Raw genomic sequence first — 27,615 nt, forward strand, 5'->3', positions numbered from 1 at the left:
TGGATGTATCCATTATTCTTGAAGGCAAGGAGATATTGCCGGGATGCCAAAATACTGCTAAAGCTTGTGCCCTGCTTATGGGACTCATTTATGCCCTCAACCTTGATTCACTTTTTTAAAATTTAACAGAATTCGTAAAAGCACTACTCATTATCAGTAGGATGCAGTCTCTTTTAAGAAATTATTTTTGACATTATTTAGCAAAATTGTTTTATATAGAAAATGAAATATTGACATCTTTAACTGTTAAACAAAATGTTTTTATGCATTTAATGCTGTAATGTTTAGAGCGTAAGTACAGAGTGCTATGTTGAATGTTGAAACTGCACTGTTTGAGAGGATTGTTACTTTTATTGAAATAGTAATGTTGTATCCATGCATTATATCCATGAGGTTTAAACCTCATCCCATGTTTTTGTATACCTCTTGGGGTTAAAACACTTTATGATCTTGACAAATTAAATTGTTTTCAGGACTCAAATCCCTAAGGAAACAGTTGTTATTTAAAACTTAGGTTTTGCTTTATGTAACTTCAAAAGGTTACATTTTGACTGAGTCATTGTTTAATGTTGGAACAAAATAAATGTTTATTGCATCTATGCTGTGTGGTTTATTAAAATGCAGACAAAATTACTATATTTTTTTGTAATATTTAATTACATACATTTAATAAATTAATTGAAATATTAAATAAAACCTACCTTATAACAGTAAATAAAATTTACTTAATATTTTAAGCTCATCTGTGTGTTTGTATTTAAAAAAAATATATAGACTTTATCTAAATGCTTAGAATAAATATAAATCCTACATTAAATATAATTTAGTAATATTTACTTAATATTTTAACAAATGTCAAGTCAATTAATACATAGATTTTACTTGATTTTGGTAAGTGTATTTTACTTAAAATTGAAGCAGTAAATTTTACTTAAAAAGTGTTAGTGCAAATTGTTACGAGGATTTTATTAAGTAAATTCTACATGTTAGTTTTTTCAGTGTAGTCGATATTGTTTTGTTATTGAATAAGGTGCTGGAGAAAGTGAGATAGAGAGAGAGAGAGAGAGAGAGAGAGAGAGAGAGAGAGAGAGAGAGAGAGAGAGAAAAGACAGCAGGAAGAGCAGAGAAAGACTCATCCTATCACACAGCTGTTCTCTTTTCCTTCTGCCCACACATACACACAAATGCTCGGAAACACTGCCATTAGACACACACACATTTTCATTCAGGGCACAGACCCATTTAACATCTCCCAGTAATCTTGGAGGTATCAATCTACAGATCTGCCGATACATCATATGAGAGCGCTCATACAAACACACAGAGACCATCTCGAGGTTGTTTTGAAACTTGGGCTGTCAGTCTTTGAGACCCGTGTCTTTGCCAGCACCGGACTGCAGCTGAGCCTGCTCAACCCCCCATACTGTCAATCACAGCTCGCTCTGTCTCTCTTTGCTGTGTTTTCCCTCACAAGTCATCTTAAACAATAGACTCTCCACCAAAGAAATGTGTGAGAGGCTTATGTAATCTAGGACTGCCAACTGATTAAAATGTTTCATTAACTTAACCCTATGCTAATAAATCAAATTAATAGCATATTCAATATGCATCAATATAATCAACAAAAAGAATCATTATTTGCTGATGAAATCCCCCACGTTAAGATAATTCAAAGACTTTACTCTGGCAGTGAAAAACATTGTTGCTTTTTTAAAATCAATGTTGTTTGTTATTTCCTTATCATTGATATAAGCCTATCAACTGGCCTACAGTCCATATCAATCAAGTTTGTCCGAGAAAGAATCATGGCGTGTTTATACTTGATGTGTCTATGTACACTTGCAGACTAACATCTCGCTGTTGTTTTGGCATTATCAAAGAGAAATGTCAAGTTAAAAACTCAATTTTCAAAAATGTGAAATACATTCATGCTTTTGAATTACTAGGCTACTGTGTGAATGGTTCCTAGCTCATTCAGGGCTGTTTTCATTTAAGCTGCGTTCACGCTAAACTTTCAAACCAAGCTGCTGCCTGTTGGTCAACATGGAAAATGCTAAACTGATATGAAATCTAAATGGAGGAATCTTTCCCTCATACAAAATTCTTGATTGCGTGAACTCCTAATGACTGGATTTTGCATGCAATTCACTGATCTCTTCAAAATACCACCTTTTCTGAGAACTATCAGTAAAAAAATTAAATATTAATATAAATACACAAACAACAAGTGTAAAAACCGAAAGTTGCACTGGTTTTTACTAATCAAATCTACATTAACAGCAATGATGGGAAATTATGCAAAATACATGATATTCAGAAATGACAATTTACAAAATCTACATCAAGTCACAAATACCGAATAACTGTTTATTAACATGACATGTTACCCCCCAAAAATGAAAAGATATTTTAAAGAAAAGTAAATACATACCTTACATCATTACTGGGCATAGTCCACCCATCAAATAACAACTGTACACTTATTTTGTAGCAGGCACAAACACCATAAAGCCTTTAATTCTTACTCTGGGAGCAATATTTTTTAATTTTCTTCATTACTATTATTGTGTAGCGTTAAGGTATCTACAGTATTAGCTACAAACCATACTCAAAACAACCACTGACAGCATGCTAAAAAGCAGCCTACTATTGTGGTACAGGTGCACCATGGTATATTCATATATGTCATACTGTAAATGTTACATTATTAAGGTACTGTACATTCTAAAAAATGCTGGGTTGTTTCAACCCAACTTTGGGTCAAATATGGACTAATCCAACTTTTGGGTAAATAATTAAATGTAGAAATTTAACTCAACGGTTTAGGTTAGTCCATATTTGACCGAAAGTTGGGTTGAAACAACCCAGCATTTTTGTTAGCATGTACCATAGAATTGACATTGTACATATCAAATAATATCATAGTGCCATGTACTAGTTTTTTTCAATCACTGCTAGTGTTTTTTACTGTTTGCTGCCAAGTGCTTATACAGTACCTGTTCACAATCTTTACATTCAGTTATTTATTGTATTAAAGACCGTCTTCTTCTCTTGTACATGACTAAAATTATTTGAAGGTTTGTTTCAATGACTGTATCCACTTAATCTAGCGCTCTCTTGCTATCTGTGTCATGTCACTGTTTCACAGAGTGAGAAATTGGCTGAAATGGTTCAGTCTGTGTGTGAGCTTTTTAAATTATTCAGACTCAATCACAAAACAGGTTGACCAATTCATTTAAAGGAACGGACTCAAACGAGCCAATTGGGCATTGCTCATTCCGGACTGCATTTCCCCAAAGCATTAATCCATTCAGCTTTCATGAAGTAGCGGTGCCTTTTTAGAAATCTGCCAGAATGCAAAGAAGATTATTAAGATTCTCAGGTCTGTAATCAGTAATCTCTGTGAAATTTTACTAGAGCTTTTAAATAGTTTGGTTCAATTTGAACCTGGTTAATGAACCTATCATCCTCAGGTGTTTGGCTTGCACAGACACTTATGCCATTCTAATAAAAAAAACTGCGACCAAAAACAAAACAGATTCCAACTGTCTTCCAAATCTGCTAATAAATTTGTCTTAGGTTTGTTTGTTATTGTCTGATGAAGTGTTGCGGTTCAGTGGTGGAAGTTTTCTCGGGTTTCACAGTTGCAGGGGCATTGCATCACGCTTTGAAACTCTCCTCGCCTCAACCCAAAACAAGAACTGTGTTTTATTTCAGATATTAATTATTCCCAAGCTAATAATTTCCAAGAGGAGAGATGTGAAGAAAATACTGAACTTAAGCACTTCACAGTATTTAAAGAATCAGCTACAGAAATATGTTAGTGTTCAGGTTTGGGTGCTGCAGATCAATGAGCTAAAATGTTTATTCGAAAGGTTCCTGTATTCAGGTGGTTAGGGTGGTACATGCAAAACTAATGTTATTAAGCTAACCTAATATACATTAAAATAGCATTTTGTGTAAAATATTGCATTAACTTTTTATAGATGTAATATTTATAAAATACTTTATTTTTATTATTTCTGTTTAAAATATAATTATCGTAGTATTTAACAAATAGATATGCAATATAGAGATATAGATATAGAGAAACATACAATGGAGAAACTTATCTTTTATCACTTCAGGAGACTAGAATAGAAGACTAGAAAATAAGACAGAACTGAGCTTCAGTCCTGAAGAGTGGAGAAGGGAAAAGAAAGAAATAGAAATGAGACGGAGAAAGTGAGGCCATTTGAACTAATGCATTTCAATAATCCATCCATTATCTATCCATCCACAATGGCACTGCGGTGAAATAACGCCCACATCTTATGCAATATATGTTGGTGAATATAAGTGCAAAGTCTTTGTCTCTTAAACTTCAATGCTTCTTGTTTTTATGCTTGTAAGGGATATTTTAGATATGTTTGGAGATAGTGTGAGATTTTTCAGTACTGAAGTTTTTATTATTAACTATGAAGAGAGTTTTTAAGTTTAATCATGTTAAGCCTTTAACTGAATTTTTCAGCTATACCCATTTAAGTTTTAACAACCATTAGGAGCCTTTCTTTAAAGCAGTTATTGTAAAGGTTTATTTGTAGTAATGACTGGCCACTGACTGTATATTATCCAGTGCACTAGGCTACTTACAAAATAAATAAATAACTGTACATATTGATTTAAGATTAAACCATTTTATTAGTTTACTGACAGATTATTAAAAAACTTCATCTAAGGTTATCTAGGACAAACTAAATAAATTCTACAGGTTAGCGGATGTAATACAAATCATCTGACCACAGAATCAAGTATTCCAGAGAGTGCATTTAAAATGCAACACTGGATGTGTGCGATATGACCTTATTTTGAATAAAGAATTCATAAACAGGTAAATACATTAAATCAGGACATGCTATGCAAAAAAGCGGATTAGACTATCTTTGATCTGATGTCTTGAAATGTAAAGCAGAGGAATGAGTTACTCAATGGAACCTGAACAGTGATTACTGTAAACATGTCATACAAAGACAAGCAAGAATAAAACAAGCATACTGATGTGAGGCTGTACCGATGCAGAAAATCCTTAATGATGCTTGGTAGAGTGAGGATTGAGAAATGTATAAAAGGCCCGAGCAAATGCAGTATGCAGTGCTTGTGTTTGTGTGTGTGGGACATTGATGGAGTGAGGTTGTATGTTTGTGGCTGAAACTAAGAGGAGTCATTTCTGAAGACTAAAGATGAGCTGTCACAAGAGACGGACTGAACTCTCTCCTCAATCGATATAGGGATTGGTTCCCTATGTGCCTCCAGAGCCGACGCAAGCTTTGGGGCTTTAAATTGTGTATGTGAGAATTACAAAAAATTATGTGCTGCTATATAGAATTAACATACACAAAACCCTTTGAAACTTTACAGGTTGAATGACAAATTAAACATGGTAGTGTATGGATTTTACATCTTTGTTCAATATCCAAACTTCACAAAATGAAGCAAATAAACTGCCATGTTCTGAAAAGAGGCGAAAGCAGAGGTTATTGTAATACTGCCCACAGTCTAATGGCATATTCAGTTTGCATAATAAAAGTATATATTTCTGATTCTGTCAGCACTACAAAGACCCCCGGGAAGGAAGGGGGCTTCAGTGAATGTTTGACTCACACATTCTTGCAACAGGCAGAGTGTTCTGCATGACTAACCAAAAGCAGAGAACTCAATAAGAACAGACAACACAGCTTAAATAATCAGAGGGAAAGATAGGAAAGGTGTGCAGAAAAAAAGAAATAAATAGACAGGCTAGCAGGGCTATTGCACATGAAGCCAAAACTACATTAGGGAGCTCACTGCAAACAATTACTCTCTCGTGCTTTTTAAGGTGTTTAGACAAATTCTGGTAGAGCTGTAGATAAAATAATTCACAAATATGAACCTTTCAAGTCAGTTTACCAATTACAACACTTTCTTACTCTAGTTCTCTACAGTGACATGCAAGGCCATTAACCGCAGTGTTGTTTTTATGTGATGTTTAGGGAACGTGTTTCCTGAAAACCAATAAAAGTCAATAAGATCTGGAACTGGCGGATTTAGTTGATTCAAAGTTCTCTACAGATTGTTATGGATCATTACCTTCTACTGTACATTTTCAGACTCAATAGACACAATCTACCATCAGCCTGTTTTTATCTGGCACCAGCACGAGCAAATTTGCAGACAAGTAAACACTGGCACAAGATAAAAGCATAAATCTTACTGTATCTTTTTGGTCCATCCTCCAGGCAGAAGGCTATGGTCAATGTAGCATCCTCCTCAAAGAACTCTGTAGCAAACGCATCCCACCAAAGACTATCACTCTCCTGGGGAAGAAGAAGAGTCACAGTTAATTTATAGGAGTTAATTATATTGTGTGATATGCTTCGTCACTGTTACAAGTCTATCTAATAGGAGTAAAAATTTGAAAAAATATTTAGTGTATAGCTCCACTCATTTTTGTGATTAATTAAACTTCTATTCAGATGTTTGCAATTAATACTTTTATTCAGTAAGGATGCATTAAATTGATTAAATTGACAGTAAAGACACTTAGAATGTTACAAAATATTACAGTTTCAAATAAATGCTGTTCTTTTGAACATGATAAGAATCCTGAAGAAAATAAGTTTCTACAAAAATATTAAGCAGAACAACGTTTTCAACATTGCTAATAATAAGATGTTTCTTGAGCAGCACATCACATATACACATACACAATCAATTTCTGTATATAGTTTTTTCTTTTAATAAAGAGAATTTGAGTGTCAACTCTTGGGGTTATTTTCAAAAGTTCAATGTTAACATTAATGCAGTCAATCATCCACTGACATGTACCTGACGTGTGCTTTTTTGAATTACCATTTATAATTAATAAGCACAAAATCCTATAACCCGAACCCAGAGAGCATCAGTTTAGAACCTACTTTCCCTAATGTCTTGCTCTTTTCTCCTAAAGGCTCATTTTGAGACCATTCTACGATCTAGCATATAAATTTCATGAGCTCAGTGCTTATAAATGCAAGTTTTTCTTAATTAAATATTAAAGGTTATGCAGAGAGCACCGGTGCACTGTTATTAAAAGTCGACAATAACAACTAAATTAATTTTAAATAATGTACATCCAGGGCACCTAGATCCTTCAAATCCAGCACTAATGGGAAGATTCACTAATTGAGTTGAATTAAATTAAGGCCACTCCATCGGATGGCATACTAGTTGCAAACATCCTCAGCGTATGTAAAATTAGACTCCGCTGCAGTCCTGTGATTGACAGAGCTCTGATTCTAACAGACGTCGTTAAGGCCAGTGTTGCCATCTAGACGATGTTGCCTGGTGACAGATCACAAGCCCTCTCAGATGTTTACAATTAGGGCTGTCGACTTCAGGCAGCATCACGTCGTATAGTGGCCGACCCTGGAGACCTTTAGTCCCACATCCCGTATTCGAGAAGCACTGTTTTCCAGTGTGGAGGAAGCGGTCTCGTCTGCTCCATGTTTTTGGAGAGACACAGTGCCCTATTACAACCTGCCATTTTAGTCACTGTAAGTGAGTGATCTGTTTTGACAACAGTGATTGTTTTTCCATTCAATAAGGCAGGAGGCTGATGTTGTCCAACACATCTGGTTAATAGCACAGCACTATCACCCATGACACATATTTCTGGCTGACACTCTTTCCCTTGCTTTCTGCCTGTGTGTTGTGAATGAGTGAATGTGTGTTTGTGTATGTGATTAAACCTTGTAGTCACACTCAGCAGGATGCATGATTTCTTCAGATAATCCTCCTTTCTTAATTTTAAACCCCCCCCCCCCCCCCCCCATATTGGTCTCTTGTGGGTTAGCAAAGTACTAAGGTTAAAACAACCTTCATAATCTTCGTAATGACTAGGACTTGGTATTGACACAGATTTCACGATTCACAAGCTCTTGATTCCATTTAATATTAATTTGTATCAAGTCATATTTCTATATATTTAGTAAAGTTTATATAATGTATATTAAGAAAAACTGCTTTAGACTACTATACATTAATGGTATAGTACTATAATATAAATTTTTTTTTACAAATTCAATTGCTGTTTATTTTAATATACAATAATCAACATTGAAATAAAAACGGACTTGTATACAAACATTTCAATTGCACATAAGGCTGGTTTTAAACGAACTTTTTAATGATATCAAGTTTCTACTTGAATTGTTGTTGCAATATAAACATACAAATACTTATAATCAAATACTTTTTTAAGAAAAAATTATTCACACATAAAATAAATGAAACGTCACTAACAGCTTAAAAAGAATTTGATGAATATGTTATCTACTGCATATATTAAATTAAAATGCACCTCTCTAGAGTTATATTTTTTTTCTGTGGAAACTGAATTGCTTTCCAGAGGTAAATTTAATGTTACAGGTATGTGGCATTGTTTACAAGCTGTTTTATTGATGTATTTTTGCAGCTGACTGGGTGATTACATGAGAGATGGTACATTTCAACAAGTTGTACTGAATCTTTCAACATACATCATGCTGTTCATTTATGTTTATTTTGTGCTATAACTAGTAGAAAAGAGGAAGAGATGATTGGTTGAAATGTGCTCCGTGCTGCTGTTTTAACTGAGGCAGCTACAGCAATCTCTCATGCCACATTAAAGAGTGCCAAATTATATTCATTGTTTACATTTCATGATAGAATTGACAGAATTGCAAAGCTGACATTATGTTTCATAATAAAATAAATAAAATAAAAACACACAAAGCTTACTGCAATTATTGGATAGGAGGCGCGATACACAATGTTAAGTGAAGTTTTGTTCACACTTCTGAACTGAAAACAGCACAGAAAATCTATCTTTGGATTTAAGTATTCATATTGGTTTATCAAAATGAAGATTGATTAAAATCAAGTAATTATTGTCACCCCCAGCCCTACTAATGACTGACTCTTTTCCTCTTTTCAGGTCTGAAAAACCGAGGTCATTGTCCTGTATCTGACTGACTTTGGTATGTCTCTTTTTTCAGTCATATCACATCAAAATGGACAGCGTCAGTGTAGTTGTGATTGAAATCCCACAACTCTCTGAGCTACTTTACAGTTCAATATCTCTTTGCAGCTCATTGATGGCTACTCTTGAGCTGAGCTTATCAAACAGTGTTTGTATCAGCAGGTGTTGACTGCTCTCTTTGAGTGTTCATTGATCTTCTCCACTCGAGCATCTTCCTGATAATGGTTCAGCGGCCCGCAGGGGGATCCATCTTACTGTACAGTCACCACCAATGACCTCTGACCTCAGGTTAGGACCTGATTAATAACTGTGATGAAGATCTCAAATTTGAGAACATTCATAGTGTTTATTATGGTCTAGTCTAAAAATACAGGTCTAAAAATACACTATATATACCACTGTTCAAAGTTTATGGTCAGTAAGATTACTGTCAATATGAAATTTCACAGTTTTACAATTATAGTTTTACAATGATTTATTATCTTGTTAGGTCTATTTTAGCATTGTCTTGTAAATCATAATCAACAGAGACATTCAGGACATAATGAATACAATGACCCATATGTTCAAAAATGGTGAAAGGGCCCTCCATTATCTTCTCGAAAACAAGATATTGAGCATTTAGGTTGAGATAACACAGACAAAATATTGAGTTAGCATGTAATGGAATTACTTTACACTGCTATTATTTTAATTACTTTGATATAAGCTAATTACAGAAGAGCATTAATGGCCGCTGACAGCATTATCAGTATCTGCAGCAGGACTCAAGAGTTATAGGATTTCATTTATCTGCATTGTCACAATCAATAGGAAATCTGATCACCCATTTGCACTAATCAGCCCTATTTAATGCCTCAGCGGCCCTTGCAAACAAGGGTATCCGTAAACCTGCGTACAGGTATGTGTCAAAGTTGGAAAGGACGGCATTTTTAAATAGTTAAATAGAATACTTTATAATACTGTACCACAGTTCCCTAGCAATGTGATTTGCATTTATAGTGATATATCTGTGCACCCCTGTTGCTCTATTCTTGTATTTTCTTTATTTTTTTATTTGTTCTTGACAGACTGATGTAATAAACCAAAGTTGCTGCATTTCAGAGACATAGATAATGTTTGATAAAGATGACATTTAACACTGCAGCGAAGGGAGAGTCGGCGATAGATCAGTAATCTGTAGCTGACATGTAAAATGAGAGGTTCCTGCCTTCAGTGCTGATTGTACCTGTCTAGCGTGCTATAGCTGATAGTGAGCTTTGATGTACAGCGCACCGATCAGTCCTTCAGGACCTCAGGTGAACTAACATGGGCGTCTGCACGGGTTGCCTGAAGATAAAGCCGTATTGATTGGAACATCTAAAGGGATTCATCAATGTGCAAATGGTGGCTCTCGACCCAGTCACCGCTCCGCAGGGGCCAAGCAGCTCGGATTTATGTTAGATCCAAGAGCTTAGCAAGACAGCAACGTCCCATATCCTTGGTAAATAACAATAGTGGCTGCTTTTTACAACACATATTGTACACAATCCAAATAACTAATATTTATACTTCTCTCTCTCTCGCTCGTACACACACACACACACACAGGCTTTTTTTGTGTTGGTAACCTTCCCCTTACAGAAAACTACTGCCAATTTTTTTATTTTATAAAACACCACGTAGTATGTTTTTTAGCCTTTTGGTTTATGGGGAAGTGTCCTCATAAACCAGGTTTACGTTGTAGTACCCATGTCACTATACACATTTGTGTCCTCATAAACAATATTGTACCAGAACACACACACACAACAGTTTTTTTTTTCAACAGTTCCACTAATTTTTATTTTTTTGTTTTGAATTTAGATTTTTAAAATGTCCTGAAATTCAATTCAGTTTTAATGTTGCACAAAAAAAAAAAAAAAAACTACATCTAAATCCAACAGTCAGTTTTAGAATGGTTGGAAAACTGATTTTATTTAGAGGCAGTGTGATCCAGCCTTAATAATACTACGAGGAGTATTAACATACATTAGCATACATACCTAATCATTCACACAACATGGGAATTGGTGTAAATTGTTCTTATATATCCACATCTGCGAATTGACATTTAAAAAGTCCTCAGCCAGGCAGAGTCCATTTAGACTCACCTTTCAGGACTCATGAAATGTACACAAGGTCTTTGATGAGCTGAACAGAGCTGTGTTTGGGCAATCACGCGGTGGGTTTGAACAACTGCTGTTGAACTTCTTCCACCTACATATCAGTGACAGCCGCCGACAGATCTCAGGGAATACTAACAATGTAAACAAGCCAAAACCACAGTAGAAATGGCAGTAAGCATGTAAATAATTCATGCATCGTTTCATGATACCTCATTTTAGTAAACAACAACAGGTATAAACAACATCTATGGGTGTTTTCAGGCAAGCTATTCTCATCTGCTTTGCTGTGTTTGTTTTTTTTTTTTTTTTAAGAACAACTGAATGTTGCCAATATTTGGGACTGTTATAAGGTTAGGTACATATGATCTGAATTATGCTACTTAAATAAGGCAAAGGGGAAGTAAACGAATGCCCTTCAGAAAGTCTTCACCATATATGACACACAGCGCTGGACCACTGAAGACAACATTGCACAGTATACATACACTACTGTCCAAGAGTTTGGGGTCAGTGTTTTTTTTTTTTAAAGATATTAATACTTTTATTCAGCCAAGATGCATTAGATTGATCAAAGTGATGAGACTTTTTACTATTTCAAAATAAACACTGTTCGTTTTAATATTCTATTCGTCAAAAAGTAACGGCTTCATTAAAAATATTAAGCGGAATGGCTGTTTTCAACAACAACAACAAAAGTTTCTTGGGCAACAAATCAGCATATAAGAATAATTTCAGAAGGATTGTGACACTAAAGACTGGATTAATAACTGCAAAAAATTCTGAAGCTGAAAGCAGTAATTTTTTATTATAATATTATTTCACAATATTACTGTTTTTATTGTATTTTTGATCAAATAAATGCTTCCTTGGTGAGCCTTAGACCAAGATCAACCTCAAACCTTTGAATGATAGTTTATAAGTTTTTAAACGCATATTTGTGTTAGTAAACATTAAAGCATTTTGAGCTAGTTTAGAAAAAAAAATTGTAGGTTCACAACCCATCCAAATTTTGATGAGGTGCTTTGAGAAACCAACCCATGCAGAACACAACTGAGAACTTGATATTTTATCAATGATAACACCCCTGAGGCTCCTCAAAAACATCATCACTCAGGGCTGGACAAAAGGAATCAAAAATATAATATGTACAGAAAAAGTCTGAAAACAGGAAGTTGGTAAAAATGGGCGATCCCTCTTTATTTGTTATCAGCGCGACAGTGTAGCCTGGAAGGAACTTTGGGAAAGCTGCAGGAAAAAGGTGGGACTATTGTCCTAGTATCCTGCCAGTTTGAACGCCACCTTTATTGTTCCAGAGAATCCATTTTTTTGTTTTGTTTTCAATGTAATATGTCACATATCAGTCGGGACCCCATAATCTGTTTTTGCACCCAATTGATAAGAGGTTTGTACGTTATCTTCATCCCATAGAGAGCACAAAATAAAGTTTAAAGACTTACAAGTCCACTGCTGCCATTAAAAATTAAAACATTCAATGATACATTATTGATAGTGAAATCATTAGATATTTCTCAGTCCTGCACAGCTTAACAAAACTCTTCAATTTGGGCACATCAATTTATGCTAGACTTCACGTGCTCTTAAAACACAATCTGTTGTCCATCACCTGCTTCCAGCAAAATCAATTAGGCAGCATGTAATATAAATGATGATGGACATGGTTAGACTGATTTGCCATTTGGTGCCTTTTTAAGCTCTTATGGGACTATGGATGAGCTGCGATGATTGTTTTACCTTGAGGATTTTGAGACTGAGTTTCTCCACAGTGAACTGCATTATCGATCGCCCTCAGATCAAACCGAAATGCAGCTGTGAACTCGCACTGCTTCTTTGCATAAACACATTCTATTCCAAAACCATTAGACAGATTAATAAAATTAGCCTTTCATTTGTTGTCTTCTTAGTGACCTCTATTTTTATCCTCACTGTTTCCAACCCTGTGAATATTAAGAAGTGATATGCTAATGAGCTTATACCAGCTGATGTTGACGAAACTCCTCCTCTTAATGTAAACCAGCATGCTTATTTGCACATGCTTATGCAGCAGGTTATCCAGCAAACATTTTAAATGGAAGCAAACATGATTTGATGCTCTTTCAGCATGAAAGCCTCAAGGAAAACATGTCGAAATGCACATTTGAAAGTGTACAAAATTCGATATGGCTTCTATTAAAGGTGCAGTCAGTCTAGGGCTGCACAAGTCATCGAATTTCTAATCGCAATTAAAATTACAGATGCCACAATTACATGATCGTTCAAAGCAGCAATTAATCATTCAAATTCCACTTGTTATGTTATCTTTCTTCATTTTTATATTGAGGGCTTTTCCCATTATTTTAATTTTAGTTTTGGTATAACATTATAAAGCCATTCATATTTGTACTTTTTTATAAAATCCGATGTATAGTTGACATTTGAGGCTTAATACTATAGAAAAGTTTTTTTCATTTAGATTGTTTTCAGCTTGTTTATTTTCATATAAAAATATGGCATGCAGTTGCATCAAACTTTGGTATAAACATCATTCAATGTTAATTGTGATAATAGTAATTAATCGACAGTTATGATTTTTGTCATAATGGTGCATCCATAACTTTTTATTTTGGTTTATGCTGCGCAAAAGCATGCTATTGTATAATTGTTCTTTTCACAGTCAGCCATGGTTACTTTATTCTGCAAGTTAAATTGTCCAAAAACAGCAGGGTAACGAAGTTAAAGTCCATTTCAGGGAAAGCCAATTCACTCTGCTGCCATATTTGGAATGCATCTGGGCAGAAAGAATTTGGGGCATGCAAGTGTCCTAAACTACTTAAAAATGCTTGCAAAAATCACAATTATTTCAAATTAGCAACAAAATCGGACGTGAACTTCTAAAGCTTCTAATGACAGCTGCAGGGATGCAATGAATTAACTAACTGGCGATTTGCTCTTAAATTTAGAAGGTGTGACTCATTCCAACATATTGTGCTTTGCACTTTCACCTATTCATAGTAATATGAGTGAATCATCTTGGTATACAGTATACAGTCAGAAAACAGGTACAAAAGCTGTCACTGAGGCAGTACATTTGTTCCTAAAGGGAGCATATTAGTGCCTTTTGAAAAGGTCCTGCCCCAGTGAAAGCTTCTGTACCTTTTCAGCTGGTCATGTGATCTTACCAAATGGTGACACACACCATGTAAAAACAGCTTTTATTAGACTACTGATTTGAGTTTTCATGTCATGCAAGTATACATGATTTCAAGCAGTTTTAGAAACTGCTTAAACGTACCAACTGTTTCTGGGAAAAAAAAAATCAGCTTTTACATGAAAAGAAAAAGCAGTTCTTGAACAAGAGAAGCTGCTAGTTTTAAGTTGGAAATGCCCATAGGCAAATCATTATCTATAACTAATGCTAACTATTTTCTTGTTAAGTGAATTGCAAATATTCAGTATAAGACTCCTTAACAGCATTCAGTTAACTGGTGGAATATTTCACATGCCACTGCCAACCACACCTTGAAGGTGTAAAATTATTTCTTTCAAGCAGGTTTCCCAAACATGCCCCCTTTATTAAAATCAAATGAAGTGCCCAGTTATTTAATATATTAACATAATTTACACTGAAACAGGAAGTCAGGGCAGGACATCTAGTGGCTCATTCCCTTTTTAAAGATAGCTTTTTACAAAAGCAGCCTGTCAAAATCACCTTTTTATTTAGTTGTATTTAGAATTAAAACTGTAACTACAAGAAAAAAGAAAATTTTAGAAAAGCTGACGATGTGTCGTTTAAAATAGTGTAATATACAGGTGTGTGGCACCAATGTTCTTTTCTACCAATCAGTGCTGTTTATATAATGCCTAAAATCTAACCGTTTTTGTTGTTTGATCTCCTCTGTTGCTTTAAAATACAGAGTTCTGCATAAAGTTCAGATGGGTCAGACATGTTTTGTGGTCCCTGCCGATGAATGCATATGATCCACTCTGCAGGGGTTCGCTTGACACTGATGCAAAACCAGACTTTGTTCACCCCAATGGAAAGCATGTTTAAACTATGCCGATTGCTCCCTATCCCTTACATATTGTGCTATGTGTCTTTTGCCATATAGAACATACTAAATGTGTGAACAAGCGATTGATTTCAGCAGAAGAGTCAGCATCTTTAGGGGGCGGGATGCTTCAGATTTTTGAAAGCATTTGATTGGGCAGAAAATCTGATGAGAAACTGAAGTACAGAATGATGTCATCACAAAGCCCTGTATTGAAGGTATGGAGAGACTGAATTTTGAATGCATACATCTTCTAAAGGCAATTTTTTTGTCAGTGTTTTGGAACATACAAGCTAATAGATAACCGTAAGTAGGGATGTCAACGATTAATCGATGATCGATTAATTGTCGATAAGAGATGCAATCGATTAAGGCTATCGATGGTCGGTTAACCGATTCAATGTTGGGCTGCGTGCGGCTCATGCGCACTCAACACGTGCGAGCGGCTGTGAGTGACGGTGACGATATATAAAAGCATCATCATTCATTCACAATGTACAAATTAAGCTTTTAATGTGATTTAAACTTTAAAGTACATTTAAATAGAAACAACATAAAAGTTCTTCAACATTAAATGCAATAGAAATGTAGTTACTAATCATTTCATCAGATAACTGTTTTATATCGTGCGCTTTGCAGGGCTGCGGGACACAGTGACAGGACAGGTAGTCTATTTATTCCTACAACTTGTTAATTCATTCCTACGAATTATTAATGTGGCAATTGTCCATGTTTCATTAATTTTGTTCCCTAAATAACCCATGATTTAAGTGAAATAAGGGAACAAATTAATAAATCGAACGAATTCTTAATTCATGAAATCTTTAATTTCCCTTCCCATTTTTACCACTGTAAGAGATGCGAAAACAGTTATTAAAAGCGAAAGATAATAAAATAAACCTGGGAAATTAGAGGGTTAGACTATGAAGATTTAGGAAAAGAAACAATGCCTAAATATACTGAATTTGTGGAAATTCGTGACCAACCGGCAAACCAGAACAAAGCCGCGTAAATGAAGACTATGGGGTCCAAAAGCATGGTCGCGATGTAACATTTTCCAGTTAACCTATTATTCCTCTAATAAACAAAGCTTTTATACCACACTTGTCATAATCAGATCTTATCATTTCTAAATAAATAATTGCTGGATTCAAAACAGCGATTCATAGGCGCTGTGACCGACACATTCCTGGAGCATTCAGTTTAAATAGACCGTAGTATACCGGTCCACTCTGCTGTTATGCCAAGGACGTTTTTGCTCATATGAAGAGGATCATCTTTTCCGTCTATATGCGAATGCGTGTTAAGTACAAGCCTAGTTTACATTATAAATAATAGTTTAACATTCAAATACATTGCGAATATGGAAACATTTCGATTTGTGCCGAATGAGACATGAGCAATAACCTCCAAATAAATCTAGCCAAATCCGCGCTCGCTCATCCTCGACTGCACGCATGCACTGTCACGATCTAATGCGCTGTATGCCGGATTTTAAAAAATCTGACATTTTCTAGGACAGAATCCAGCAGGATCAAATTAATGTGAGCAACAGTGTGTTTTGGTGCAGCAGCGCCGATGTAGTTCACTTAATGTGCAGCGCAGTCACACGCGCTCCACATTTCGGATAATTTTATACAATAATGTCAGTTGAAAACATCGCAATTGTGCTTTAAAATACAACAACGAGCACCACAAAACCATTTAAAGAGGCGCGTTCAGCGTTCTCCGTGCGGGATTGGAAACTGTCAACAAAGTAAAATGACCTCAAAAGTATGGCGCGCTCTCTTCATTTTATCAAATGATCATAATCGCATCTATTCATTTTATAATCCTGCTACTAGCATTTTATTCAGACTAAAACCTCTTTAATTCAAGTGAGAAAGCGTTTTGTGTGTGTGTGTGGCTTTTGCACATCCTGTCATACCGCTGACTGTGTGCCTGCAATAGACGCATTTTGCAGTATTATGGTTAACGATTAATCGATTAATTGATCGTTAATTTAAACGACGATCGATCATGGAAATAATCGAAATTTGACATCCCTAACCGTAAGGGTAACATATTTATAATAACAGCCAAAAAACACTTTTGACTTTAAAGATCTAGATGTATCAGATAGCAACAAACAGTAATGTTTTGATACCACCATAGAATAACATTATTTATACTTTCAGGGGAATCACCTGATTAAAGATTTGTTACTTCAAGATATTAAGCTGGGATTTGAGAAAATATTTGAACTATATATTATAAAAATTTTCCATTACATGACAAACTCTCTGGTGCTCTTTAAAACGCAAAGCTCTAACCGCTATGCTCTGAAGTTAGTTTGCTGCCAGCAAGTGGGCTGAACAGTTTTAGCCTCTGGACAATAAAATACATCAATCACCAGATTCTGTACTGAGAACTCTCGAGTCAAGAGTCGGGACTCTTGAGCCCTCTTGTCTAGCTTTCCTAACTCCTTCCTGCTTTTGTCCAATTCTACTTTCACTCCAGTCATGTGATGTGCACCATGGAGCATAATTCTCATGTTTTTAAGAACTAATACATCGATTAGCTAGCTTTAATGTTCAGTCATTAAATGACTGATGCAGAGAACTATAGAGCCAAGTGGTTATTAAAACACCTTTGTTTGACTGGCTACTTTGGTGCTTCGCTCCCCCTGTTGTTTCAGTTTTTGCCTGCAACTCTTAAACTAAGAAAGTCTGCATGTCTACATGATGGATGGCTGTGGGGGGAACTCTCCCTTGTAAAATCTGTGCTAAATTACCACTGGCTTCAAATGCACATCAGCGGCCTTGGTTAATAAATACTGCACTCACTGTTTGCAAAGATATTAGCAATAGAGTTGCATTGTTATGGCAAGGCGCTAGACCGATACATGCTACAATTTACAAAAGGGATGCAAGATATCAGACCTTTTTTGAACATTTCTACCATCTGCTAGATGGATATGTGCACACAGAGCAGATATGTTTGTTCAGTTGAGCCTACCAATCTATACAAAACTCTCAAAGAAACATGAAAACATTGGAGGTACCAAATGTTGCAGGTATAAAACAGCAAACAAGGTGTCAGAATGTTTGTTCCAGATTTTTTCTAGAATGATGCAACTGCTTAGTGGTGCACAGTATATGTTGCAAAAACCGATAAACATTGCTGAACTGATTGCTGTGATACAAAGTGTGATTCAAAGAGTTAATTATTAATTCTAATAACAATGTATTTACTTTTTTACAAATATATTTTTTTCTTAATTATATTTTCTTTCTGTTTGAGTCCCAGATTGCACAAGTTTCCCGAAGCAAAACACATTCATCAACTAAACTTATTGTTACCCTCACAATGAAATATCTTATCAAGATCAATCACACATGTAAAGATTTAATCTTAGCAAATGCCCTTTTATGCCAAAATGAGGTTGTGAAGATTAAAATGATATATTGGCACATGTTTAATATAGGCTGTTTGGTAAGTGGCGTTTCAGAATGGAAGTGTTCAGGGTTTGGGCCGTCGCTTATGCATTATTCATGATGTTGTTTCATTGCATCTCTGCAATACAGCCCAAGTCTCCTTAAAGTTACAACACCTCCATCAAACACATGAGCAGAGGCTCACATGCCAGAACTGCAACAGCAATAGGCTACAGTGTAACTCATTAGCTTATTTAATGCTGATTTTCAACGGGACAATTAAGATCATTTTCAAAACCTGTTCTGTATAACAGTATAACTTCACAAGCTGATTGTGATAGCAAAAAATATAGTAATTTTTTTGACAGGTGAAGTGGAATTCAGAGATGGTTTGAGGAGTTAGAGGTTGCAAGAGGAAACCAAAGGGAAATTTGTGGACATACTTGCATTGTTACCAGCAGATCTTTGAAGAAAACTATTTTCCATTGGGATAAGCATTACAGATGCGTCCGTGTACAACGGCACAAATATTTACAGCTATTATTTACAGCTGTTGTACTGTATTATTTTAAAAGCACAATAAATGGGGTACAAATCCTGGAAGTGTTTCAAGTGCATAAAAGCCATGATTTGTTTGCAGTCATTAAACTGAATTCACTGTTTAAAAAAGGCATGCAGTTACAGTTCATCCAGCATATGGGTTTTCTGAGTCACAGATACAAGGAAATGAAAATGACTTTGAATGTACATAAAAGCACATGTTAGACCAACAATATTCCCCCAAACTCAGAGATGTCTGAATGAACTTAATATAGAACAGTACTGCTGATTTGCTAAGTGTATATGTTAGTTCCCAACATGCACTGCAGAATAAATAAAGGACATGTTTACTGTTATAGGATTATTGTTTTAGTGTTTGTTGGATTTATTCATGCTGTTTCTGTTGTCACTGTTAGTTTTTGTTTGTGTGTGTGTGTGTGTGTGTGTGTGTGGTGATGCTAAAATATTATTATGCTTGTTTGTTTTCACCATTACTGAGATCTGTGGGCATTTATATTTATAAAACTATTTAATCTGATCTCTGCGTCAGATTGCAAAGTTCCATTAATGTTAAATGCCATACACAACAACAATGAAGATTATATTTTTGTTATTAATTAAACATTTAAGAATGAGAAATATATGGTTAACTTGACAACAATTATTTGACTGTTTTGGTTTTGGTGAAGTGAAATTCAAATAGACTAAATTCTAATGTTATCATGTTACCTTGAATTTTCACCTTTCCACAACATTAAAGATCATCTGTTTGGTGCTGACAACAAGCAGATGTTGAATGCATCTTAAATACTGAAATCAAGTAATGCTTTTCAGTCCAATGCTGACATCACTTTTGCAGGAAAGTTTGTGGGACTGTATGTTTTCTCTTACATAGCAAATCAAACTCTCTTAGATGCTTTTCCATTAAGTGCTTTTTGACATCTTTCACCAATTTTACTAATTTCCTTCACCCTAAAAATCATCAGTCAGGTTATTAGTTGCCATGCTTGTGTAGTTTTTATTGTTGAAGTTAATTCTTAAATCTTTATTTAAAACAGTTCATTGCTCTGCGCTCGTGCGCTGTTCATTAACTTACTACCTCCATGTGGATTTTAATTAGTGATCAAAGTGGTTGCTTGTAGGGCTATACAGTGCCTAAATTATGTAGATAAAAAAGGCCTTGAGAAACATATTTATATATTTATACATAAAATGCTCAACTGTTTCCCCGTAGTTGGAAATAATTATATGGAAGTGAATTGGAAACGCTCTAAATTTTGTCCAAATAGGAAAGGATGAAAATAATTTTGCAAACGCAATGGCTAACATAACTTTTTCCGAACTACAGCTGTCACTGTCTCATGTGGAGTGATTCTAAACTCACCTCTGTCCGGGACTGGAGTCGTTTGTTCATCTCATAGATTCTGTAATCAGGCTGCACCATGTACGGTGAATGTCTCCGATAGAACGGTCCGAAAGGGGACGAGTAGAATGGGTCGTGCGGAGGGTTGGACATGTTGATTCCGTGTCGCGTTTACAGAAGCGCCAAAGCTTCAGCATCCATACAGCGCGCGTGCAAGATCTCCAAACGCCGCGAGACAGCAGCAGTCAGTGGCTGCACGCGGAGCGGAGATGAGAGCTCGCGCAGGAGGCGGGAGAGGAGAGCAGGGGGAGGAGGGCTGGGCTCTCATTGGATAGCCGCAGGCTGCACTGGAACATTTTTGAGGGTGAGCTAAGCAAGTCTTACCATTCCACCAAAAACTACTGGCCTTTTTTTGCTAATGTTTGTGCTCGGTAACTTTTAAATTAGCGTGGCAGTTTTGTACACAACCGGGACTAGTTGTCACATGGGGAGTCACAATGACTATTCGTCAATAACTGTTTTCTTTTAGCAGTGTTGGGTCAGCAAAGTTATGGGTACTATTCCCAGGAAGAGCAAGAACTGCTTAAATACATTAAAAGCAGTGTCAGTTGCTTTGGATAAAAGTTTCTGCCAAATGTGTACATGTAGAATCAGGGCCGGCTCTAGGTTATTTGGCGCCCAAGGCGAGATTTGGTGTAATTAAATGTGCTTATGCTGTTTAATATTAAAAAATATTTTTCACATACTGTACATTACTGTTTCTACTCTATGCCCCGCCTTTCTGAAGTGCATCGTTTTTTACAAACCTCATCGGTCTGAAAAGCAAAGTGTGCTCTGATTGGTTAGCTATCCAGTGCGTTGTGATTGGACGAATGCCTCAAGCGTGTTTCAGAAATGTTACGACCCTCACCATACTGTTATGACATGAGTCCCGGCACAACAAGACAAAAACAATAAAACCCATTACAAACGAGGCATCTGTTGCATCCAGTGGGGATAAAAACTATTATGATTATAATGACTTACACTGTCTTATTATGCATTGCGTTGCGTATCACACTGCATAAACATAATACCATGTCTGCATTTGTGATTGGAGAAACGACAAACTACAAGCTCTACTCTACACAGCTCAAAACTTGCTTTTGAATCATCAGTGGCAAATCCTTTAAATATGTAAACATACTTACAGGCTGTGAGTCAGAAGCACCATACTGTCCTTGCAAATATGGAACTGCCCCACTTTATAGAAACAGACAATGGTTTCACGAGAATGTAGTTATGGCTGCTATGATTATTTACAGTGGTTTTGTCTCGGTGGTTGGATAGATGATGTGATTACTGATGGTGAATTGGCCGCGTTGATTATCTGGGCATGCTCCTCCTGACATTTGTTAATAAAACATCATGTTGTTGGCTTCTCTCACAGGAAACAGTCCTCATCCTCCGTAAAATGCGTTGCACACATATTTGGGTTGATATGTTCCGCTGCACCACAAAAGGTATGTAGAATGTGCCTGGATCTGCAAGTCTTGAAATGGGCCCTTCAAAAGGTTCTGTTCAAGATGCTGTGCGATCACAGGGACCTGTTTCTTCAGCCCCTCAGCCATTTGGTGCTTTGGATCAACTGGGAAAAGAGCAAGCTCTCCTCCATGCAGAGAATCTCTTTTCTCATTTTGGAGCTGGACTCGGTCAAAATTACTTTGTGTCTCACCAACAAACTCTGAGTTCCTTCAGAGGCAGGACGGTGGTACCACAGAGGCAATTTCATAGGTTCCTGGGGCATATGGCATCTGCAGCCACAGTCACTCTGTTCAGATTGCTCTATATGAGACCACCTCTGCACTGGTTACACAGCCGAGTCCTGAGATGGGCATTGCGCTGTGGCACAAATCGCATGACCATCACACTGATGTGCTGCTGCACATTCTGTCCTCCCAGGATGTACCGCTGCACATACCCACTTGTCCTGCCTCCAGGGTGGGCAGCCTTGGAGTCCTGGAGAGGGCCTTGACTGTTTCCCCTAGTAAGTCTTCTTGCACAGGCACTGTGCAAATTCAAGGATGATGAGGAACAGGTCTTGCTGGATGTGCCTTACTGGCCCACCCAGACCTGGTTTTCGGAACACATGCTCCTCATGACAGCCCCCCCATGGCAGATCCACCTGAGGAAGGACCTTCTTTAGGACCTTCATATAGCACCTGCGTCCAGATCTTTGGAACACTGACTGGTGTTCTTCTTAGTGAGAATAACCCAGAATATATATGATCAGAGTCGTGACCACACTCACCTCCATCAAAAGGGTCAGGGACCTGCAAGCATTTTCGGTGAGCTGCTCTATGTCTGCTACAGAGGCCAGCAAAAGTGGAAGCCTATCTCTAAGCAGACATTGGCCCACTGGATAGTGGATGCCATTGTTTTGGCATACCAATCCCAAGGTGATCCGTGCTCCACCTGGTTTCTAGCCTCCTCCATTGGCACATGGCAATTCTCTAGCAGATATCTGCAGAGCTGCAGGCTGGGCTACACCTAACATCTTCGCGAATTTCTACAACCTTTACATAGAGCTGGATTCTTCCTGTTTGCTGGGTAACAGGTTAGTGGCAGCAAGAACTGGGTATGTGTCACACTTGCTTAATGATACAATGTATGAATTTTATTAGATTGATTCACCTTTATTGCACATGTAAGGTACAAGGCAACAAAATAAAGTAACCAGCAGCGCAATAAGCAGTAAGTACAGGATATAAAGTGGCTACAATATGTTACAAATGTACAATAAATATACAGAAAAGGCAGTACTATGGACATAATTTACAGATTTTTAAAGGGGTCCTATAATGCTCTTTTACAAAGTCTTGATTTTGTTTTGGAGGTGTAATAGAAAACACATTATTTTTCACATTGTAACAGTATACAAACTTCACAATCTCGGGAAGGAGGAGGCTGGAACCGGTGGACATTCAAATGAATCTTTAATAACCAAAATAAACAAAACAGTGCGACAGCCCCTCATGAACGACTGTCGCGCCCAAACAAAAACACAAAATAAAGCCCAGGCCTGGTCCTCTCTCATCCTTCACTATCGTCGCTCCTCTTTTGTATCCTTATGATCTCCTCTGTGGGATGCGAGACCGGCGAGTGGAGCAGGTGTTGCTCATTTTCCAATCACTCCACCGGCCTTGCTCCGTTCCCATGGCTCTTGGCCCTCGCAGGCTGGGGGGGTACTCCCGAGACTGCGCTCTACCCCCCCTCCCTCCGGGGGGGGGGGCCGCTCATGGTGGCCTGCGGGAACCTGGGGGTAGGACAGACGAGGCGAGAGAAAAGGAGATGGAAGGATGAGGAGCGACAGAGACGAGAGAGGGGAAAAAAATAAAATAAAATTGGCTCCCAGACGCACTGCCGCTAGGCCCTCCACCAGCTGTGTAAACTCTTTCACTGTGCCTGGGGGTGGCACTGGATGACCTTCGGTGGACGGCACGACACACCTCCGCCACCACGGTGGACGGCGACTGCTCCAATTTTGGGCAATTTTCAGCAGCAAGTTCGTCCATCACCGGCAACTCACTCCAGCCCACCGTCTCGAGCACCCCCGGAGCCAGACTGCTATGCCATGCTCGCTGGCAGCCCAGCGGCGAGGGATCTTCGGCAGCGCATCCCTACAACAATGTAAAAACTTCACAATCATCATGAAGGAGTCTGGCATGAACGGCTTGAATAGTTCCTGTATCAAATGAAGGCCCACCTTCTGAAATACGAAAATCTGAAAATGTGCTGTGATTGGTTAGCTGGGCCAGTGTGTGTTGTGATTGGCAGCACTCGGCACCTGGTTGGCTAATGTCATGCCTCTTAACATAGCCACCTGCTGTGAGAGCTTCAGTGTAATCAAATCAATTTAAACCCAGATGTTTGTAACCACCTTAAGCTCATCTACCTTGGGAAAGCTAGCATGTCTCCGACATAGTGATACCAGGTCTCATTCCATTCGTCGATCTTTAAATACTATCAGAATGATATAGAGATATGTGTGCTATGAACATAGTATACAGATGGATTATGTAATAAGTGAATGTACACTATAAGCAGAAATATTAACATATTTTACACTAGTGCAATGGATATTTAAAAGTGCATAGAAAAATATTCCAGTGTGCAAATGGATCCTCCTCCCTGTAGGCAGTCTCATCATTGTCTCTGATGAGGCCAATCACCGTGTTGTCATCTGCAAACTTGATGATGGAGTTGGATCCATGCACAGGCTTGCAGTCGTGGGTATAGAGTGAGTAGAGGAATGGGCTCAGTACACTGCCCTGTGGTACACCGGTGTTGAGTGTGATGGTGGTGGAGCAGGTGTGGCCTGCCCTAACATGCTGAGGTCTGTTGGTCAGAAAGTCCATAATCCAGTTGCAGAGGGAGGTGTTAATGTCCAAGTCTCCAAGTTTTGTTTTCCTCGGAGGGAATGACAGTGTTAAATGCTGAGCTGAAGTCAACAAACAATATCCATACATATGTTTTGTTACTGTCCAAGTGTGTGAGTATCGAGTGCAGCAAAATTAAATATATAATATAAATTAAATGCTGAGCTGAAGTCAACAAACAATATCCATACATATGTTTTGTTACTGTCCAAGTGTGTGAGTATCGAGTGCAGCAAAATTAAATATATAATATAAATTAAATGCTGAGCTGAAGTCAACAAACAATATCCATACATATGTTTTATTACTGTCCAAGTGTGTGAGTATCGAGTGCAGCAAAATTAAATATATAATATAAAAATATTCAAAAGGTTGATACATGGTTTTATGTGGTCAAAATCTAACAAAAACACGTACCTAAAATGATATACAGGGACACTAGAAGAAATTTAACTAAATATATTGTCTGCAGATATAGAGGACAGATGTAATGCCTGGGTGCATGTTAACCCTTGTTGAACTAGACTGAAAAATGGACAGCATATACTAACAACACTATTAATCCCACATTGTAAGGCTTTGTCTTATATAGGTTTAATCTCCATATGTGATTGTGCATTTTTGTTAATATGGCACAACATCCTAATACATTATAATTTCTGAAATAACCTGTATATCTTACAATTAAAATAATACAGCAATTGTATCGCACCAAATTGCTATATATCAGAGTAATGGCCACACCTGAGGCTTCTCAAGTTTGGCTGCATTAGTTGTAAATAGATACAAATAGTGCTGTACAAACATCCTTGAAAACTGAAAAGAAGGTTGCTGGTGTTTTTCAGAATTGGAAAATAATTTTGATGAGGTCTATTTATTTTATTTTAATGCTAATTTGTTAATCTAATGCTAATACATATCTTTTCATACTGAGTTTTAGAAGCCTTTTCAAGGCCACAAATGCTCTCTGAAATCCATTTCTTTCAATTTATGCTTATTAACCATAATCCATTTTTTTTTCTTTCTATATTGCGTGTTCTGTTGAAGTATTTGAGGCTTAGCCATCTTAGACAAATGAAAGTTCAACTACAAACACTCCAGTCACAGAGATAGGTAATTATGAAAGTTGGGGTGAAAATCTATTAATAAAACTCTTAATTAAAAATTACATTATTTAATATCTCAGAACCATTCCATTCAACATTCCCAAAAGGAATGGGATTGTTTGTCCAAAGTACTTTTTTAAGGCTATGGGTCTTTTCTTTGGTTGACATCTACTTTTAATTCGGGGTGTAAGATGAGAGGGACTGGAATTGGAGTGTTTTTATTTATTTATTAGAAGTACAGCCCAAGCGTGGAGTTAGTGGTGTAGAGAGAGATATACTGTATTTGGTAAGGTGAAAGAGGAAGAGCACTTCTGGGGGAAATCGAAATGGGTCAGGACACATATAGACAATCCTTCACCAGGCTCCCCACTGTTACTATGGTAACGTACCATGGTGCGTGGCGGATGCCGCCTTCTCGGCAGGTTTGAACCCAAACACACACACACACACACACACACACAAACATAAACACAGCTTTTACCTGCAGAAATCTTCTTGCTAGATTTATCACCGAAGTTTATCTACCATTACAGACTTTATTTATTTACTGGCGCATAGATGAAATAGGCATCCTAAATTCATGGGGTCCGTGAAAATTAATTTTATGATTTTTTGTTTTGTTTTCATTGTGGTTAATTATTATGGTGTATCCATGATTACCACAGTTTTAATGTTGCTGAATGTAAAAATCCACATACTTAGCAATCAAACATCCATTCTGCTTTTTTCCCCAAAATTCTCAAAAACATATAATAATAGTTTCTGAAAAACAGCAACATCATCAAGCCTTGAAGATCAATTTACTTTATTCAGTTTATGAAAAAGCATCTTCATCAACACAAACAAACTTACTGAAATTAATAATGAACAATTGTGTGATCTTGCCAATGAGTAATTACACAAATCTTCACTGCAGGACACAAGGATAAATACAAGAACAGAGGCATCGAACATTGTGATTTTGACCTAGGACATACACGCACGCACGCACGCACGCACACACAAACACACACACACACACACACAAATATACTCACTCTAATGTTTTCTGAATATGGATGAAATGTACCCCAGTGCTCGAGGAGGAACTGCTAGTTTTGCTGGAGAATCTCATTAGCATCGTAATAGCTTGCAGCCTTATTTGCATATTGCCAAGAGTGATTTTTTTCTCTCTCCTTTGGATAAAGGGGGGGGGGGGGGGTGGTATAAAAAAAAAGCTTAAACTTTGAAGCTTCATATTTTATTTCATTATTTAAGTTAAAAAATTCTAATTGAAAGACGCATTTCAATTTTGTTTCCCTATTTGTATTAGATACAAATAGTTGAGCATTTGCAGAGAAAACAGCCATTACTGCAGAGATAAACAATATAGTTTTTTTCTCACAAATAAATTAATTAAGAAATAAATAACAAAATGAACAAAAACATCATAATTTAAGCTTCATTCAATCTGAAACTTTCCAAAGACAGAAAATGTGTCACATGAGAGACATTTTAGCATTAATAAACACAAACACATTTTTGAAGGACTGCTGACAATATTATCTCAAAATTAGGATAATT

At 36.9% G+C, this 27,615-nt stretch overlaps 1 protein-coding gene across 2 annotated transcripts in view; it reads right to left on the reverse strand.

Annotated features, from left to right (window-relative positions):
• The window catches only part of LOC128027558 (LIM domain-binding protein 2), a 60,894-nt gene extending 40,109 nt beyond the window's left edge, over nucleotides 1-20,785 (reverse strand). For both annotated transcript variants that reach the window (XM_052615282.1, XM_052615281.1), the window contains exons 1-2: nucleotides 20,550-20,785; nucleotides 6,230-6,332 (exon numbers count right to left, since the gene is read on the reverse strand). In XM_052615282.1, the coding sequence (XP_052471242.1) occupies nucleotides 6,230-6,332; nucleotides 20,550-20,681 (235 nt within the window). In that variant the 5' untranslated portion in view covers nucleotides 20,682-20,785. The remainder of the gene's footprint in view (nucleotides 1-6,229; nucleotides 6,333-20,549) is intronic.
• Between the last annotated feature and the right edge of the window lie 6,830 nt (nucleotides 20,786-27,615).

Source organism: Carassius gibelio, chromosome A14 (genome assembly GCF_023724105.1).
Source record: "Carassius gibelio isolate Cgi1373 ecotype wild population from Czech Republic chromosome A14, carGib1.2-hapl.c, whole genome shotgun sequence".
NCBI classification, from domain to species: domain Eukaryota; kingdom Metazoa; phylum Chordata; class Actinopteri; order Cypriniformes; family Cyprinidae; genus Carassius; species Carassius gibelio.